This window comes from Camellia sinensis, chromosome 6, assembly GCF_055761805.1.
Source record: "Camellia sinensis isolate YWXY chromosome 6, ASM5576180v1, whole genome shotgun sequence".
NCBI classification, from domain to species: domain Eukaryota; kingdom Viridiplantae; phylum Streptophyta; class Magnoliopsida; order Ericales; family Theaceae; genus Camellia; species Camellia sinensis.
Window position 1 is genome coordinate 129,046,668 of NC_138966.1, and position 21,551 is coordinate 129,068,218.

The window sequence follows — 21,551 nt, forward strand, 5'->3', positions numbered from 1 at the left end:
TACTAAGTAGTTATTGCTGTATTTTTTCCTCTATAAATAGCCATTAATGGCTACATTGTAAAAGATCCAGAACTAAAATCAAAGACAATTGATTTCAATATTTCTTGTCATTTTCCTTATCTTAGGAGTAATTTAACATAGATTTATATTTCGAAGCATTTATTTTCAGCATTTCCATTTCGATGCATTTTATGCACTTTCTTTTCGAAGCATAGGAGTAGAGGTAAGTATTTATTACTTTGATTGTTCACTCAATCGTCCTTCTTCGTCCCTCTTTCTTTTTTTATTTTTTCTTTTCGCTACACTTGGCAAATTTGAAGTCCTCTTCGTTGAGGCAAAAGAACCGTCAACACAATCACTTGATAATTGGCTTGAATTTAATCTGTAAGGATTTTTCAATCCTTGCTGGCACGCTCGCATTTATGATAGTTTCCTTCGTAGGAAAAATAAGCCAACATATATAAAGAAGGAATAAAATAGTATTTTCTTTTCTAATTTCACGAGATTACATAGGAATGCTAATCACATCATTAAGCCCCAGTTTGGGTTTTTTTTTTTTGGACTAAAAAACCACAAAAGGATAACAAAAAGTTAAAAAAGTCAAAAATCACAAAAAGATAAAAAAAAAAAAAATTATCATTTTAAAATTAAAAAGTCAAAAAAGCCAAAAAATAAAACAAACAAAAAAATTTCAAGTTAAAAAAATCAAAAAAAAAAAAAAAAAAAAAGCACCAACTAAGAAAATCATTGCCAAACGACCGTAAGTCATATTTAGTCTACCTAAACAAACTAATTGACAATTAACTAACCAAACATGCCATGTGTAGGGCTTACCTCACTCGTTAATCTTTATAAACGGAACCTTAGAACATATTCAAAGGTCATATTTGTTTTAGGATAAATTACACCTCACTCCCTTTATATTTGATCTCTTTATTACTTTAGTTCTTAAGGTTTATTTTTTTTCACTTTAAATGTTCATGTTCAAATTTTTCTCAATTTACTTTTAAATCTAATTTTTATTAAAAATTAAATTAAAAAAAATGACATATTGACAGTTATGTTTCATAAAAATATTTTGTTTTATATAATTCACATATCTGACATAAACTTAAATTTTAATCTAATAATATATTTTTATATTATATGACAGTTATTATAATATTTTCTATTTAATTCTAAACAAAAGTTAATTTTAAAAATAAATTAAATTTTTTTTTGAAAAGATTAAAGTGAAAATAAATAAATTTTAAAGATTAAAGTGAGAAAATGACCAAATATAAAAGAGTAAAGTGTAATTCATTCTTTATTTTACTTCATACATTATGGGATTATACCAATCACGTGGGCCTCACAAAGAACAAACAGCATATATATGCATATAAGTTTCGCATGTGGGGCTATGAATACCTTGATGGCCCAACAGTTGTAGCAGCAAAAACTCAACCCAACATTAAAAATGGAGGGTCAACTTGATGGCCCATGCTGCCTAATTCACAATTGAAGTGCAATAAATACATCACATGGTCTCAGGGCTTCTACAATTTCTAGCATGAAATGGATTTTTTTCAAAGATCAGGTCTTCACTTTAAAGTTAAAGTCCATGTCATCAGCCCAAGCCTCTCTCAAGTGATGATTTGTATTGAGTAAATGGTATGGTTACCTTATTTATTTGAGAAAGGTTTGGTTTTAATTTTTTGAATTTAATATTTTAAAAATTGAATTTTTTTTTTGTATTTTTATATTTAAAGTGAATTTTTTTATTTTATTCTTTAGATATACTTAATGTAAATACAATTAAAAAGTATAATATTTGTGAAAAAAAACTTAAAAAAATTCTCTAAATATTAAAAATACAAAAATAAAAAATTACGAAAAGTCAATTTATTTTCGTATTCTTGTGTATTTATTAGTTTTTTTTTTTAAATATTTTACTTTTTAGGTACATCTATGTCATTGTTTACAATATTTAAAAAAATCACTAAAAAAATATGAAAAATAAAAAACTCAATTTTCAAAAAATTAAATTTTGAAAATTAGAACCATTTAAAGTTTTTATGTATATATTATTGATAAAAAAATCAAATCAAATCAATTCAATAATTATAATCACATAATTTAATAATATTTGTCTTCAAAAAAAAAAAAGGTTTGTTTTTAAAATTATATTTGTCTTCAATTTTTTTTTTTTTTTTTTGAATATGAATGTGATGAAATTATGTTCTTACAATTACCAAATCGATCTAATTTTTTGTTATTTTTTTATGAACAATCTACTCACAAAAACTTAAAAAATCAATAGATTAGATTGTTATAAAAAGGATAAACTACTAATAAATTCTAATAGTTGGACTTAATTCCTATCAAAACCTTTTGAAAATAAGTCTTGGTAAAATTGTCGATAAAAATAATTTTTTTGTGACAATTTTTTATATATGTTGCTAAAAGTTGACAATTAGTGACTTTTTTTTATCATGATTTTTATAAATTGTCGTTGAAACTTACAATTAGTGACTTTTTTTTATCATAATTTTTATAAATTATCGTTAAAACTTACAATTAGTGACTTTTTTTATGATAAATTTTTTCTATAGGCCCTATTAAATAATAAGTCCGCTTATTAAGATTTACACGTAAGTACTTCTAAAATAAAATTCTTGCTGAGCACGTGAGCTCTCTTTTATCAAGAAGTTATTTGGTGGTTTAAGAATATTTCATCTGCTGTGTTATGTAACCCGAATAGACAGAGGCTCGACTGTCCCGAAAATTCAAACGACGTCATTTGATTTTTTTTTTCTTTTTCTTCTTTCTTCAGTCTCTTCTTCCTTCCCTCTTTTCTTCCTTCCCCTCTCTGCTGTGCTGCTCTGGAGCTCACTCAAAACTCAACAAACAGACAACACAAACTCAAAAAAAAAAAAAAAAATCAAAAATCAAACCCGCACAGCAACAGCAACAGACAGACCCAAATCAAAAATCAAAACTCAAAAATTCTCACAAATCACCAAATCTACACAAATCAAAAAAATCAAAATCAAAATAAAAAGAAATGAGGGGAAGAGAGAAGAATAGAGAAAGAAGGAGAGGAGGAAGAAGGAGGAGCTCTCCGTCGATCTGTGTATGTACACAGACAGATCTCTCTCGCCATTACGCCATCACGCTGTTGCCGCTATTGCTCTCCGTCGCCTATCGCCATTTACAGATCTCTCGTCGCCATCATCATCACGCCATTGCTCTTCTCTCTTCCTCTTCTCTCATTTCTCTCTCTCGCCTCTCGCCTCTGTTTCTCTCTCTCGCTTTGTGTTCAAAAGGAAGAAGAAGAAAAAAAAAGAAAGAAAAGGAAGAAAAAGAAAGAAAAAAAAAATAATCCCAAAACAAAGTAATTTTGAGTTTCGAGCCAAATTCGAGCGGTTGATTTCAAACCCTCAAACAATTTTCTTCATATTATTTATGTTTGGATAAGTATCTAATTATCTTTTTGAAAGAGACAAAAAGAATAATAAAATTTACTGTTTTAATTAAAAATAGGAAAATGTCTCGTAACTCAAATTTTGTGGTTCAAAAGTGGCTTAAATAGCCAAAACGACGTCGTTTTGGCCATTTTTATGTTGTTTTGTACTCAAAACGACGTCGTTTTGACCATTTGAGTCACTTTTGAGCCACAAAATTTGAACTACATAGCATTGTCGTTAAAAATATTGGGCACTATTTAAATTTGTTAGGGCAATAGAATAATTTCTCTTTTCTTATCACATTTTGTTTGACATTTGATGTGACACATAACATAATAAATAAAATGCAATGAGAAAATATAATTACACTAATATTATTAAAACCAATTTGGAATTTCTTCACAAAATCATTTCACTTGCTCAAAGAAGAAAGAGTTAGCCGGAAATTCTAAATAATTTATTAAATTTTTTATTAAATTAAACCCACACACATGCTGCTCTATATGGAATGAGAATCCTCTCTTTGCAGCTCTTGTACTGCGTTTGTCTTTGCAGGTTTTTGTGTCTATTTTTAGACTCAATTTTGATAATCCGAACCGTTCATATTTTATGATTTATTCAGTATATCATACCTGTAAAAAATCAAGTTGATCGGATATCAGAAAGTATGTGTTCGAAAAATTGAACTAAAAACTATTTTTTAAAGAATTTAAAAAACAGTTTTCTGAACATATGCTTTCTGATATCCGATCAACTTGATTTTTAACAGATATGATATACTGAATAAATCATAAAATATTAACGATTCGAATTATTAAAATTAGGCCTAAAAATAGATCCAAAAACCTGTAAGAACGAACGTAAGTACGAAGCTACAAGGAGAGAACCTTGACTCGCTCTATATGAGACTATAACATTTTTCGAGAAGGAAAGAACTGATGGGGACCACAGACCTTTGTGCCAGGAGGCATTTACGTTCTCGGGAAAATTGCATTTAATAGTAGAAAATAATTTCATTTTCATAGTGACCCAAGTTTTCTAAAGAAAAGAGTGGTAGAAAATGACCCGAACTTCTACATACAGTCACATATTTTTGTACACTTTTATTCATCTCTCCTCTAATACATTTCATTTCAAATAATAATAAAAAAAAAAAGACAAACAAAGTAGAGAGAGAGAACAATCTCAGTTTATATCTAAAACAAAGGAGGGGCAAGAGAGAGAGAGAGAGGGGGAGAAAGATAGAGGAAGAGAGAAGAGAGACGGTGACGGTGAGCAATGGTGATGGCGCCACTTTCAGACTCTATTTTCTCTACGATTTTTTTTTTTTTTTTTTCTCTAGTAGATTTGGATCTGAAAATGAAGGGAAAAAAAAAAAAAAATTTGTTGGTTGATGATGATGATGTTGATCTATGAAGCATGGGTACTTCGAAAAACATGCCGTACCCGTACCGGGTACTTACCGGCGTACCGTACCTCGTTTGGTACTTCTGCATAAGTATCGGGTACACGAAACATGTACCCAAGTTTTTTCTTCTTAATTTTTGACGTACCCAGACGTACTTAGTATATATCCAAGCCGTACCGCACCTCAGTTAAAACAATATTTTCCTTTCACTACAGAGATAAAACTCATTTCACTAGATTTCTTTTTTAGTTTTTGTTTTATGCTTAGCATGATTTTAAAATTAAACTATAGTTTGTAAGTTGTTTAATATATTGACATTTAATTTTGATTTATACTTTTCCTTTTGGCATTAAATGTTAATTATAGGTTGGACCTTAACAAATTAAACTATTTAATTATTTTTTATATTATTTTAAATTAAAAATAAATATTTTTTTACAAGTGTAACAAGCCGTACCCGTACCCTATTTTTTTGAATTTTACCGTATCGACGTACCCGTATCGTACCCGTACCAGTACCAGTACTCGTACCCGTACCTGTGCTTCATAGATGTTGATGAAGATGCTGTTGTTGATGAGATGCTGTGTTGATAAAGACGTTGTTGTTGATGATGATGCTCTGTTCACTAGTTGCTTCTCTTTCTTTTTCTTCTTCTTCAGATCTTCAGAAAAACGAGAAAAGAGAAAGAAAAAAAAAAAATCAAAACGACGTCGTTTTGATTTTTGGGCCAATCGAGCCATGCGGATTTCGAGCTACGTAACGGGTTGAGTTTTCTATATGTTTGGTGTAAGTTTTTTTATGTGTGTCACATTTGTATCTAAAAAAATTTCATCCATTAAGTTTGTTCTACTTATATGATGCATATATATATATATATATATATATGAGGTGTTTGAAAAATCAAAAATTAGTTTTTTTGGGTTAAAATTCACAAAAAAATAAAATAGGTTAATAAGATAAAATGTCGAATCAAATTTATAATTTTTTTTTTTTAATCTGACAAACATCGTATCTAACAATAAAAAAATTCAATCTTCTTTTCAAACACAAATATTTTAATCTATTAAAATAAAATTAAAAAAAAAAAAACTAAAATGGCCAACCGTCCCTTCTCGGCAATGGTTAACAGTCAGAGCTCCACTTGTGCTCGGATCGTAGAAGGGATGAAGATGCCCTCTCTACATTCCTCCCATTCACAATGGTTCCAATAGCAGACATCTCCTCCACCGCCTTAGGGGCAGGCGGTTTTTCAATCTCAACAATCCCTTCTAACATCTGCACCACTCTCCCCATAGTTGGCCTCTTAGACGGTTCCCCTTGAATGCACCAAAAGCTTACCTGAATTGCCCTCATCACTTGCTCCATATCCGCCTTATGATCATCAACAAGCCTTGCGTCAACAATTTCCATCACATTTCCCCTCTCAAACTCTTCATAAGCCCAAGAGAACTCGAAATTCCTTCTCCCACTCACTATCTCCAACAAAACTATTCCATAACTGTAAACATCAGCTTTTGATGTTATTGGAAGATTTGCAGCCCATTCTGGTGCCAAATATCCTATTTTCCCTCTAAAACTTGTCAACGTTCGGTACCTATGGTTCCTAGGATTAATGAGTCTTGCTAGGCCAAAATCTGAGACTTTGGCATTGAAGTTCTCGTCCAAGAGAATGTTTTCTGGCTTTATATCACAGTGCACAATGCAATCTCGACACTCCTCATGAAGATATTTGATACCCCTTGCAGTGCCTCGAGCTATGTTAAATCTACAATCCCAACTCAATAACTTTCCCGACTTTTCTTCTGATGAGAAAAGGAAGATGTCGAGGGACCTATTTTTCATGAACTCGTATACCAGAAGCCTGTGACGTCCTGTAGAGCAAAATCCGATCAATCTTACTAGATTCAAATGGTGGGTGCTACTTATAGTTGCAACCTCCATCTTAAACTGTCTCTCTCCCTGCTCGATCCCCTCAAGCAGCTTCACTGCAACAACAGTGCCATTGGCAATAACACCTTTGTAAACAGCCCCAAGTCCTCCTCCTCCTTTCCCTAGATTCTCCTTGAAACCTTTTGTGGCGCATTGGAGCTCTTTGTATGAGAACTGAACTGGTGCACTCGATTCATACTCGACAAAAGCATATTGATCCGGAAAACCCCCAAATTTCGGGCTACTACTTCTACGACGACACCACAACCACAAACCGGCCTCTAACAAAATGAAACCCACGGTGGTGCCTATGACCACAACGAGGACAATCCGTGCATGCAACCTCCAATCGTTGCGCCTAGGCGAGAAAACAGAAGGGCTCAGTATTATGGGTCCACAAACCTTGAGAAACGAAGTGCTAGGTAGTGTAGGTGACCGATACCCGCCTACAAAACCTGGAAATTTCATGTAAATCCTCCCAGTCCCATCCGACAATGAGGTGGCAGCAATACAAGGAGAACTGGTTATGCAATTCAACCTAGACGTTGATGTAGACATGAAGAAAATTTGCGAAGGGATGTCGGGAGGGTATGTCAAGAATTCTGTGTGGTTTAATTGCAACATGGTTACGTTTTTAGGACAATCCTCAATATTCATTTTTCTCTTACACCCTTTTCTACTATCTTTCGGATCAATCGGATCGAAATTCATGGAAGGACATATACAAATGGGTTTTGAATCATTGTAACTACAAATACCCATATTCCCACAGTACCCAAAAACTTGACATTGATCTTTTACAGCTACCCATCTTACAATGCTTGTTCTAGTTCCCTTAACAGAGCTATAAATCCTCAAATTCCCATCATTTTCAAGCTTCAAGAACCTAATTATATCACTTCCTTCAGCATAATCACTGCTGTAAACCATGGCCACAGGGCTCGAAAGCGATTGATCATGTAGCGACAATGCACCAATTGATTGAAGAACTAAATTGGGTGATGTTAAGTTTGAATGAAATGATGAATTCAAACCCAAATTCCAGTACAGAATAGTGTTATTCCATTTGAGAGTCAAGTTTCCAAAGCTAAGAAGACTAAAAGAGTACAACCCAGATCGCAATACTTTGTTAACCGTGAAGTTTTGTGAGGGTAAGATTGTATCAGTAGGGTTATCGAAGGTGGACCACACAGAAACGGTGGCACTTCGGAGGACGAAGTTACCTGAGTCGTCGAGGGCGGCGGAGGAGACGCCGCGGCCGGCGGTGTTGGACTGCCAGACGACGGCGGAGGAGGAGGAGCCGTTGACGAGGCGGAGGTTGCCGTCGGAGAGGAATTGGAGGGAGGCGGAGGAGTCGGAGGCGCCGCCGCCGGGGTCGGAGGCGCCGGCGATCCAGACGGGGATGCCGTTGTAGGTGATGGCGGCGAAGAAGGCGGCGCCGTCGTCGGAGATGAAGGAGAGAGAGAAGGTGGTGTTTGGGGAGGTCCAAGCGTGGTTTGGGTTTGAAGCTTTGAGGGTTGAACCAGGAGATATATCTGCTGCTGCTGCTGCTGCTAAGGTAATGATGAAGGAGAAGAGAGAGAATGGGATTGAAAATGCTACTCCTACAGAATGTGGTTGCTTCATGTTTTCTCTAACACGCACTCCCCTGTTGATAGCTCTAGTTTTCTCTCTCTATGTATGTGGGCATGTATATATATATGTGTGTGTGCGCGTGTGTGTGTGTTTATGGTGGTGGTGGGTATGAGGTGTGAGAGAGTTTAGCAGCGAGGTGTAGTGAGAGAGAGATGGAGGAGAGAGAGGTTTTCACTGGAAGAGAGTGGTGGTGGTCTTGTTCTTCCATCGTTGGCTATTCAATTACCTACGTCATGTCATGTGGTTCTGGTTCATTGACTGCTTTCAATTACCTATACGATACGTTCTGCCAGAGGCTTTTATTTTTAGGGCAAATCACATGAGGTAATGTTAGGAATACCAAATTTTCTATTAAATAAATGATTAAATGTGTGGAGTCCATAATTTTGTGGGCCCTATACCCATGTGAGACATTTGATCATTTATTTGGTAGAAAATTTGGAATCTCTAGCATTTTCCAATTACATATACCTTTCCACATTTAGTAAAATTACAAATAATTCTTGGATTTGAAAAATTACATATACTTTTTAAAAGTTATACTTACCTAATAAATTAGGAGACAAATTATTATGAAAATATAAATTTTAAGGGGTAATTTGTTATGAAAATATAACTCTCAGGGGTATCTGTAATTTCTGAAACCTCAAAAGTATCTGTAATTTAGCTAAACCTTTAGGGAGGTATATGTAATTTGCCAATATTTTTATTTGAGAAAAATTTGAGATGATGAAATTTTTTTCATAAAAATGATCATGAGATCTTTGGATTACCTTGATTAGTGTATGATACTTTATTCTAAGTGTAATCCAAAGATCACAAAACTTTCATAATTATTTTTATGAAAAAATTTTCATGATACTTAACATTGCTGGATATGGGACACTGATAGAAATTACTAAAAGTAGTGTTTTAAAGCAATCACAAATGATGTGGTATTCATTTAAAAAAAAAAAACAAACAAACACAACAACACTGTGGCAGTAGTTGAGACCCACTGTCACATCATTAGTGGTGATATTAATTAGTGCTCTCACTTATTTTCCTTACTGATAAAATTTATTAAAATACGATTTTATTTATTTATTTATGATTTTTTTTTTCCTGATGGGAATTCATTATAATTGGATAGATACTTTTCCAGAAAGTGGGTAGGTGATATTGCCGGTAGCTCAATTAATAGCCATATAAATACATCGAGTAATTGTGTCATAGGACATCCTAGGACCACATGAGGTTTGAGGTTACAGTTATGAATTTTAAATAATTTATTAATTTTTTTATTAAATAGTTTGGAACTCATCACTATAAGAAAATGTATTTTTGCCGATTATTTTTAGCTATTAAAAATAATTTAGTTGTCAAAAGTCACGGAATTGGCTACCAAAAATAATATTAGTCGGCAAAAATTAACTTTTTAACTACTAATTTTTTTAGTAGGGAAATGTTGATTATTAGCGATTAAAAAAAATTTAGTAGCTAAAAATATTACAATTGGCGACTAAAAAAATTTTTAGTAGCTAAACATATCACAATTAGCGACTAAAAGAAAATTTAGTAGTCGTAAAGGTGCCTTTAGCTACTAAATTGTTTGGTAGCCGAAAGAAATTAAAAATTTAATTTTTAATCTTTACCGACCAAAATTTTGGTCGCCAAATGTTAAGTTTCGGCGACAAAATTCCTTTTAATCGCTGTAGACCTACTTTTGGCTACTAAATTGTTTAGTAGCTGAATGAAAATAAAAAATTTAATTTTTAATCTTTGCCAACCAAAATTTTGGTCGCTAAATGTTCAGTTTCGGCGACAAAATTCCTTTTAGTCGCTATAGACCTACTTTTGGCTACTAAATTTTTTGGTAGCCGAATGAAAATAAAAAAATTAATAAAATAGTTATTTTATTTTATTAACAACAATACCATTAGTCTCCACTTGAAAATTTGACTAAACAAAATAGTTATTTTATTTTATTTTATTTTTATTTTTATGAAGAGGTTGTACACCCACCATCCAAAAATATTAATATCTTATTTTATTTTTTAATATCTCAAAATATTAATTTTTTAAAAAATTAATTATTAAAATAATATAAATTTCTTATTTTGTCCTTTTTTTAAATCTATATAATAAGACATAATAGATTTTGAAAATGTATAAAATGTATGTGAGATACATTTGATATTAACGGTATAGATCTTTTCAAACAAAAATAAACGGCTGAGATGAATTTTTTTCCCGCCCGTCTCTCTGTCTCTCCTCTTTCATCTCTGCCCCCCCTCTTTCATCCATCCTCTTTCATACGCTCCTCTCTCTCTACCTCTCTTCTCTGCCTCTTCTCCCACGACGACACTGCCACTCACCGACTACCGACCACCTCTTCTCGCCTCTTGCTATCCTTTCTTCTCTCGACCACCGACTCTCTTTTCTTACCCTCCTCATTCGCTGACGCCCTGTCCCGTCACCGCCGACAACGAAGCTGTTCTTCAACGAAGCTGTTCTTCATAAGGTAAAAAGCCCCAATAATAGATTTGAGTAGCATTACCCAACAAATGTGTTATAAAAGTGTGTTGTAGGGTAAATTACAAATACATTCCCTATTTTTTACTCACTCAAATTTTGGAAAATACATTCTACTTCTTAAGATTTCAAATCACATAACAACAGTTAGTGAACTATTAACGAATTTTGCTGACAATAGTTAATTTTATTTTTTATTTTTTTAAATTTCAATTTAACCCTCAATAGAACACATAGTCCTCTATGTATATTTTTATATCCACAAACCAACCACCACCAACTCTCCCTCTCTCTTATTGATGCTGGCAACTGGGGGTGGCATTGAGTCAATTTGCTTTTAATCCATGTACTACCTCATCCTGTGGAGCCAATTTGTTTGTCCTCACTGGAATCTCTCATTGTGTTTACTTCTCTCTCTCTCTCTCTCTCCCTGTGATTTGCAAATGTGTTTGGATGGGCTGGGTGGGAGAGGGGTGGTGGGTTAGCGGTTGAGGGTGGGTAAGGAATACAAATATTTAGACACGAGAATTAGATAAGACGAACGCTTAAGACACATACTCACATCTAACTCCTTTCTTCAAGTCCATGTAACGTAGGTAATACTACTAAATGCATTCGGTTGTTAGTGCTTTATTGTGTTTAAAACAAGCCTAAATATGCATTTTTGTAAATTATTTGTGAAACTAATGGCTAGATGCTTTGGGGGTTTTTTGACATCACACATGTTGAAGATCCATCACGATTTGGTCTATTGAGGGAGTTGTTTCTTCAAGAATTTGTGTAAAATGGTGTATTTGGAACAATTTGTTGCAGGTTGATGTATTTGATTAATAGTAGCACTAACAAGCATGCATTTGACATACAACATGAAACAATTGAAATTTTGCAATTTTTTGAATGTTTGTTATCAAGTTTTGAAAATTTCCAGTTGTTTGAATATATAATATTAGTGATTTTGTTAAATCATTGATAGAATTTAGGGTGTTGAATGTTTTAATATGTTATTTTTATAGTAAGTTTTGGGGCGAAGTTGACGTTGTTTGTAATCTGAAAATTGCAGCTGCTAATGCACTTGAGATTTTAAATTTCACACAAATCAATGGAAGGCCAATTAGAATAATGTTTTCTCACTGAGATCCTACCATTCGCAAAAGTGGATTAGCGAATGTTTTCATCAAGAATTTGGATGCATCCATAGACAACAAGGCATTGCATGAAACTTTTGCCGCTTTTGGTAGTGTGTTGTCTTGCAAGGTAGCCATTGATGCCAATGGTCAATCAAAAGGCTATGGGTTTGTGCAGTTTGACCAGGAAGAAGCTGCACAAAATGCAATCAAACGGTTAAATGGCATGTTGATGAATGATAAACAAGTTTATGTTGGCCTTTTTGTCCGTCGCCAGGAAAGAAAGTGAATGGATCACCAAAGTTCACTAATATTTATGTGAAAAAATTTTCTGAGACTACTACTGATGAGGACCTTATGAAATTTTTTGGCAAGTATGGTCCGATCACCAGTGCAATTGTTACGAGGGATGCAAATGGAAAGTCCAGATGTTTTGGTTTTGTAAATTTCCAGAACCCAGATGATGCTGCTGCTGCAGTAGAGAACTTGAATGGGTCCTCTTTAAATGATGACAAAGTTTTGTTTGTGGGGAAGGCTCAAAGGAAAGCAGAAAGAGAGGTAGAATTTAAAGCCAAATTTGAACAGGAAAGAAACAGTAGATTTGAAAAATTACAAGGTGCTAATTTATATCTCAAAAATCTTGATGACAGTGTTACTGATGAAAAACTGAAGGAGTTATTCTCCAAGTTTGGAATCATAACATCGTGCAAGGTATATTTGGTTCAAGTGAAATTCATGTTGGTCTGTTTGGTGTATTATTCTCTTTATTTATTTATTTTCCCCCTATTTTATTTATTATTTATTTAATTTGTGATTTGTGAATCAGATCATGCTTGATCCATAAGGGGTGAGTAAGGGTTCTGGTTTTGTGGCCTTCTCAACCTCCGTGGAAGCTACAAGAGCTGTAAGACTGCCTTCTCTTTTTGAACTTCAGATCTCTTTTTCCTATCATTCAACCACAGAGTTTGTCTAATTCATTGTGTTGATTGTTATCCACGTTCTTCAGTTGAATGCAATGAATGGCAAGATGATTGGACAGAAACCTTTATATGTTGCCGTGGCCCAGCGCAAAGATGAAAGGAGGGCACAATTGCAGGTGATTTTCTTCATTGCATTATTTCTTAGTAATGTAATGTAATATAGTCTCTCTCTTTCTCTCGTGTGTGGGAGAGGGCATGTATGTTGTCTGTGCTTATGTCATTGATAGATATGATGATAAAAATGATAATAAGTTCATCATTTTTATGGTTTCTGTTCATCATTTTTCAACGAATTTGCTAAATATTTTTTTTTTGGTTGTGTTCTTCAATTTTTATGTAGCTTTCAGCTTAATTTATTGGGCTTTTTGACCTAGTGATGGTACAGTTAACAATGATTTAACATTTCCGTTATTTTTCTTGGTTTGTATGACTTCAATTCCTGGTTTTCTGCTTGAAAGCTAGGTAAAAACTGTGCATTGCTGCCATATTGTTCTCTGCTTCAAGACCCATATTGTTAAAATTAAATGGGTAGCCCTGGATTGAACAATTGGAATAAGGTGCAACGGTTAGGCATTACAGGACCAATCTCTTGGAGTGGACCCACAGAATAAGGTGCAACATCCATACGTGTTCACTAACATGGATGAAAAGCTTATTGTAAACCAAAGCTTTAGTTTATGTGACTGGCATATCCCTAGAGGACATCTTATTGCGAGTTTTGTATGATATTTGATGAATTTCCATGGTGATCAGATTTATCAGTTCTATGACAATGTTTTTTATTTTTATTTTTTGGCTTTGTTTTCTTAAGCTTGATAAATATTTCTTTAGTTCTATGTTAATTTTGCTACGATCTTCTGTGCTGATGGACTGAATGAAATTCAATGATGCAATCATCTTCCTATTATGGTGTCAACATCTATCCACCGAGAATGATAAATTGGCATTATTTAATTTAGAGTGAGTAATAGTTTGAGTTCTTTACTGGTTGCTTGTGGTCATATATGTCCACACATATTGGCAAATATGTTGTTTCATTCCTATTTTACTTCTTCTAAATCTTTGATGCATCAATATTAAAGTACTGATAAAGGATTCTACATACAGTTCCTCATGCAAATATGTCTCCGTCTCTGTCTCTGTCCGTCTGTTGTCTGTTCTCTCTCTCTCTCTCTCTCATAAAACTCCAATAAAGTAAAAAGTATAAACAATAAATAAAATTAAAAAATATTAATTTAACAAGCCTGATCTATTTTTCACATCTCTAAAAAAATTAGCAGCAAATGTTTTCACAAAATTTTATCTTAATTTGAAATTCCCTCTCAAATTGGGGATTTCCCCCAAAATTTTGCCCTAACCCTTCTCCGTTTCTCATCTCACTCTCACATACAACTCCTTCTCATTCCTCCTCCCTCACGGACGATTTTGTGTAAATCCAAAGTCGCCACCGCCTGAAATCCAAAGTAGCTACCGCCGACTATTACATTCTCACCAGGTAAGTTGGTTTCTCTCTTTCTCTCTCCAATTTCTAGACGTTATCTATCTCCCTTATCTTCTATATGTTTTTGAATGGGTTTCTAAAATGGGTATATTAATAGTAAGAGTTTGATTTGTAGTTTTTTTGGATAATTCCCAGATTCTACTACCACAACCGCATCTCCATTGCCAGAAACTGCCGTACGTACCTTGTCGAGGTCGAGAAGTCTCCCAAGCCCGTCGCTTCTTGCACCATGCCCACTCTTCCAGGTTTTCATTTATTTTTTTATGGATTAGTAATGCCATTTACTTAATTCATCTGGGTTTTAGTATTTTGTTGGGTTCATTATTTATGGTCTACTATTATTTAGAAAATTTAGATCATAAACTCTGAATTTGGATCATTGGTTTAGGTGATTGTTTGTTTGATATGTGGATTGTTAAATTTTTTTCCCACCAAGTGTTTGATTCTATGCTCAAGTGACAAATTTATCAGAAACAATTGGAACATGCAGTGTTTGAATCTGTTTCAATCTGCTTTCACAATTGAACATGGTCACCAATATATGTACACCATTGTAACTCTGTTACAGAGTATTGTGATTTTGTTGAGAGATAGACATTAATGAAGATCATTAGAGAGATAGACATTAATAGCAAATCAAACCACTGCATAATTAGCCAAGCCCCATGGAACATGGTCATCAAAAATTGGGATATAATCTCACCATTGTGTTTGTTTGTATGCATTTATTGATGAGATATGTTGTGGTTAAATTCTCATTCGTTGATGAATCCCCATATATTTTATTCATATTTAGTTGGAACTAGGTGGATTGAAGACAATTTTATGCTCTAACTCACTCAGATTCTTGTACTTATTTGAATGTGTTGGTTAGTTTAATCATATGAAAAGAAGTCAATTTTGGTCATTCTGCATATTGAAGACCCATTTCTACTACTTGGTCTAAACTTGAGCACATCTAATTCAACAAGCTGCTGTGAGAGCTTGACTGAGTCCATTTCAGACAATTTTAATAATTTTAATTATTTATTATGCAAGGCTCATTGACTACTATTAAAAAAAATTACGTTAATCGAATATTTGTAGTAATATGGTCAAATGATATATATTTTTTAGTTATGCGTTAATGATTTTGACTGCTAAGATATGCTTGAGAAAATACCAAATTTTGTTGCATCTTAGATTAATGATTGGTAGTTGTGGATTTACTTACAGATCACTTAATGATTTTTAGCCTCCTACTATATTTGAAGGTGCGATTATTACAATGTTTTATAAGACGTGGGCAATGGGTGTATTGGAAAATGTTCTTGCATTTTTCCATTCCATTTCTCGATTTTCTGATTGCATTACTACATTTGCATTATTTTGCAATTGGTGTCTTCAGAAAGAAAGGTACCAAACTATATGAAGCAAGCTTGAAGGATGAGAAGCGTTTAGATCAATGGCTTCATTGTTAAATTAAACAAGTGTCTTAGTAAATAAATTTAATTTTCCCATCATGTTTACACCTTCAAAATATTTTGTAAATGACATTTGATGTAGAATTTTTTGTACAGAGGATATCTTTTTTGTATGATTTTGTGTTTGTATGGAATTATTATTTTGGGTTGGATAATTTAGATTTGTATATAATTTGATGTTAAAAGATCAAATTTTTGTATTGTAGAAACGAAATAGATATATTTATTATTTTGTTTAAATACAGGGTGCAGGTTGCACGAAATAAATACAGGTTGTGAAGAAATTAATTATAATAAAAAAAAAACACAAAATAAATTTTTTTCCATTAAATGTTTAGTAGCGAAAAAAAAGAAGTGAATTTGTTAGTGACTAGCCAATTGGTAGCCAAAAAGGAAATAAATATTTTTAGTGACTAAATATTTGGTAGCCATAAAGAACCCAAAGATTTTTGGTGACTAAAAATTTAGTAGCTAAAAATATAATGAAGACTTTCGGCTACCAAATGGTTAGTAGCCAAAAGTTCAATAGAATGAAAAATAATTTTTTTGGCGACTAAATTCTTTAGTCCCTAAATGTAGTAATGTTGTGACTAAAACTTATCTACGACAAAAATTTTTAGTCGCTGAAAATTTAATTAATTTTATTTGAACACTTTTGGCGACTAAATATTTAGTCGTCAAAATATCCCCTTTCCCGACTACTCAAAGTTTCGTAGCCAAATTCTTACTTTTGGCTACTAATATTTTAGTCGCCAAAACATAACCTTTGCCGACTAACAAAAATTTAGTAGCCAAACCGTTCACTTTCAGCGACCAAAAATAGTTTAGTCGCCAATACTATCGCCGACAGGGTATAGGCGACGAGTTTGGCGACAAAATATTTTAGTCGCTAAATGGTTTCGGCGACTAAATATTGGACTTTTGGCGACCAATATTTTGGTAGCCACAAGTAACATTTCTTGTAGTGCATATATATGTAGCTTTGTAAGTTTCATATCAGGAGAGATTTAGTAAAAAATTTAATAAATTATTTAAAGTTCATACATTTTTCTTGATGTTACAGTCGTTATCTAAGTTGCTGATAATAATGTTAATCTTATTCCTGTCTTGGGTTATCCTCAGTCTGAATATTTTTTGTCAAATTAGTTCATATTATATCAAATTAACGGCTTTGCCTTGAAATTAAGTAATGATCTTCAATTGTCTTTATTTCGAACAATATTTAAAATTTATGGTTAAATGTATCATAATTGAAAAGTCAAGGATCAAAGTGACACGATGTCACGCCCCAAAATTTGGATAATTAAATATTCAGTCAATATTCTATCATCCAAATCCTAAGGGTGAAACAAAATTTAAAAGTTCATGTCTCCAAATGGTTTAAGTAAATTTCCATTCTCAAAAGATTACAAGGGATAAAAAAAAATAAAAAATAAAAAAAACTAACAAAACGCTAACTAAACCACCCATCATAATTTTATAACTAACTAATACCTCCAACATTAAAATAACAATAAATAGTTAAAATAACTTAAATAATATAAAGTTACAAACCATGCCAAATTATCAAAATTTCTAAGGTCATAAAAAAATAATTAATATATAAACTAATATCAATCCTAAGCTCAAGAAAACCAAAAGAAGTCCAAAAGACATGTCTTATGATCATCACCACCATAGTTCCAACTAATCCTGCAAAGGAAGCTTGGCTGCGCTCAGACAGAATGCACCCGAGTTGCAAAAAAATAAAACGGGTTAGTATACAAGTATACTGGTATGAGTACAAGATTTGACACTTACGTGTCCACCAGACACAAACAAAAATACATTTAATTATTGTTACGGGACAAGATAAGTAGTTCCATCCGCACTTCATATAACCATGAGTGTGATTATAATCATAAAATAAATCCTTATAAAACCATAAACATGGCATAAACAATTAATCAAAATAATTAAAATTAATCCATCATCTACATGTAAATAAAAAATAAATAAATAAATAAAAATAATGAATTAAACATAAATCAAGGGAAGTGAATTTTGTACGCGCAATATTTTTTTGAAGATCAAATAATCACTTAGAGCATCTCCAATGGAGCTCTCAAAACACTTGCCAAAACTATAATTTAGCAATAGTGATAAAAAGTGGGTCTCCAATGGCTTGCTATTTTACTTGCCAAAGATGTCATATGCCATATCTGTTTCCAAATTTGGCAAGTAAAATAGCAATTGCCAAACATGCCACATCAGCAAATATGAACATATTTGTGGCTCCAAATTCAGTTGAAAAAACAGAATTGAAACAGTAGAAAACCAAGTAATTTTTCAAATTTAATTTTTCTATTTAATTTTTCAAATTGAATTGTATATTTTTTTTCTTCTAATTTTTCAATTTTTTTTTTCATTTTTTATATTTGTCTAGTGGGAATAATATAAATATATAATTTTTTTTTACAAATAGTTAAAAAAGGTCATAAAAGATTAAAAAAAAAACAAAAATAAAATCACAAAAAAACCTATATCCAATCAACACTTACAAACTTGGAGGGAAAGTTGGTTGAGAATTACCAAAATAACAAGTGACCATTAGAGCACCATTGCTATAATTTGACAAAATAACACTATTCATTGTCAAATTATAGCAATAATAATGATATTATAGCAATAACCATTGAAAATGCTCTTAGAGAATTAATAGAACCGCCAAAATAAAACCCTAACCCTTTTTCTCCACCTTCTGTCATCTCTCTCTTACACACACCTAGCCAATAGCACTCTTTTTCTTTTTTTTTCTTTGATTACTCTCTCTCTCTCTTCCCGTAGCTCACTTTGCTGCTGCACCCCCACAAACCCTCTCTTTCTTTCTTTCTTTTCTTATTAACTTTGCCTTGGTTTGGCATTCTTGCTTAGGGATGGCAATTAGAACCCGGCCCGACGGGGACCCGATCTCCCGATTCCGAATTGAGCGGTTATTCCCCAAAAAATACCCCCGACGGGCCGGGGATGGTATTAAAAATTGAATCCCCAATGATATTCGGGGCGGGGACAGGGATACATGTTTCAACCCCGGACCCGACCTGACCCCGTCGCCGATCCCCGCCCCGGTTGCCCCCAATGTAAAATTACTATTTTGCCCCTTTTATATATAATATATGTGTGAGAGTGTGTAGGGTTTGAGCTATTGGTAGACGCAGAAACCCACACACAAACATCTTCTCCCTCTCTCTCTCTCTCATACACACGGTCGTTCCTCATCGCCTCTCCTTCACCGTTTTGGTCGGCAGCGACTCCTCCCTTACCGCCGCTCCTCACCGCAGCTCCTCCTCTGGTGGAACTCCCTCACCCTCGCCTCTCACCGCAGCTCCTCACCGTTTTGGTCGGCAGTGGCTTCTTCTTCTCTCCCTCTCACGCTATCGTCTCTCTCTCATGGTATCTCCTCTTTTCTCTTTCTCTCTTTCTCTCTCTCTCCCTGGTTTGGTTGGCGACGGCTCTTCCCTCACTGTTGTTCCTCACCGCAGCTCCTCCTCTCTTTCTCTCTCTATTTTTTTAATTTTGTTATCTGTTTTTTGATTTTGTTTATCATATTTGAAATGATGAAGATGAAGATGAACATGTTGATCTGTGTTAGATTTGTTGATGAATGTGTTAGATTTTTTGATCTGTTTGTTGATGAAGATCAAGAAAATGAAATCTGTTGTTGAAAATCTCTCTCTCTCTCTCTCTGATTTGTTGTTGATCTGTTGTAAAATAATGATATATTGTAAATGTGTTGATGAAGATCAAGAAAATGTTGATCTGTTGTTGATTTTTTTTTTTTTTTTCTGAAATTTTTTGGTCGGGGAATTTCGGGGTCGGGGAAATCCGATCCTTGTTAGGGGATGGGGACGGGGACGGGGATGGGGGCGGTTATGGGTTCCTCGTCGGGGGTCGGGGCCGGGGATGGGGGTATTTCCACCATCGGGGATCGGAGACAGGGAGTGTGATCCTCGGCCCGCCCCGCCCCGCTCTATTACCATTTCTATTCTTACTAGGCTATATAATCACAAAAGACAAAAAAAAAGAAAAATTACAAAATTATAAAAAGACAAAAAAGTTACAAAAGTACCAAACTACCCCATATACAAATAAAAAATAAAAAAAAAGCATCATTCTATACTAAGGGCAATTTTATCATTCCAAAGCCAAAAAGTTAAAAAAGCCAAATAAGAATACCAAACAACTAAAAAAGTCCCAAATTAAAAAAGTCAAAAAGCCAATTAAAAAAGTCATTACCAAACGACCTTAAATCTAATTGACTTCTTATGCCCGTGCCTGAAGGCACGGCGTAAATAATGTTCGGTGTAAATAATGTTGGGATTAAAATGTAGTTATAATTTCTACGTATAATGTCAATTAATTAATTAATTTAATGCATCCTCAACATTTAATTAATCATGGGGAACATGAATATATTAGAAACAGTGTATGCTGCGCCACCACACATAAGCCAATTTTGTTTGAATAATTGTAGGTATCATTAAAATTTAGGAAAAATTAACCAAAAAAAAAAAAAAGCTTAAAATTTAATACTTGTAACAAAATAAACTATCGAGTTTTTAATTTTATAAATTTGAATATTAAATTTCTAATTTATTTTCAATTTAAACTATTTGCATGTTTTCAATCTAAACAATCTGAGATCTTTTACGAATTATAAAAGATGTATCACCATTTATTATCGCATATAGCATCTCTATTGGAGGAGTTATTGGATAAGCAAAAGGGTATTCTCACATGGTGCTCACTGTTGCGCTTGGTTTACATGGAGGGTCTATTATATTTATGTTAGTGTTTGCCTATCAACATGAAGGAAGGGCATTTGGTGATTGGTTTAGAATACTACATGACAATACCACGTGGTACCCTTCCTGCATATAACAATTTTTCCTATTGGAGGGGAAAAATTTGGGTACAAATAGGTTATCACGTGGCATGGCCATGTGCTGTCCCACATCAATCACCAACTATTACTTTCCATATTGTTAAGCAAAACACCAACATAAATATGATAGACCCTACAATATAAATCAATCACATTCAAGACACCGTCTAACAACTTTTAGGGTACACATGATTCTTCCAACATATTGTTGTTTCTTTTTTTCTTTTTCTTTTTTCCTTCTAGAATGACAAAGCACTTTTGTCATGTGCCCAATCATGAAATTCTGTCATTAATCCTTCCAATGGTATTAGTTAAACTTTCAACAACTATTGGTGGACATCAACAATCTACTTTCTAACAATAAGCGGCCTAGGCATATGACCATGAACTTAATCCTGAAGAAGGTATCTAACAATACCCATGACCACGAAATGGAGGCTGGCCTAAGTAGATTGGGGTCAATGAGGGTGTGAGTGAGCATGCGACTTTGGAGTGGATAGATTCAGATCAAGAATGGAACATTTAAAAGACAAAATGGCTTAGAAAGTAGGAGGGTATTAAAAGATAGCTTAATCAGTATTATAAATGGCATCATACTTTTAGGACATTTATACCTTGATATG

The 21,551-nt window shown here is 33.5% G+C and overlaps 2 protein-coding genes across 2 annotated transcripts; one reads left to right on the forward strand and one right to left on the reverse strand.

Annotated features, from left to right (window-relative positions):
* Positions 1 to 5,822: 5,822 nt before the first annotated feature.
* Positions 5,823 to 8,666, reverse strand: LOC114281421 (G-type lectin S-receptor-like serine/threonine-protein kinase At1g34300). The gene has a single exon (XM_082874735.1). The coding sequence runs from the start codon at positions 8,411 to 8,413 to the stop codon at positions 5,981 to 5,983; it is 2,433 nt and encodes an 810-aa protein (XP_082730861.1). The 5' UTR covers positions 8,414 to 8,666; the 3' UTR covers positions 5,823 to 5,980.
* A 3,055-nt stretch (positions 8,667 to 11,721) lies between these two features.
* On the forward strand, positions 11,722 to 13,928 carry LOC114281404 (polyadenylate-binding protein 5). Its single transcript, XM_082876438.1, is given in 5 exon segments — positions 11,722 to 11,749; positions 11,997 to 12,341; positions 12,344 to 12,771; positions 13,067 to 13,156; positions 13,872 to 13,928. Coding segments are annotated over 5 exon segments (948 nt in total).
* Positions 13,929 to 21,551: the final 7,623 nt, after the last annotated feature.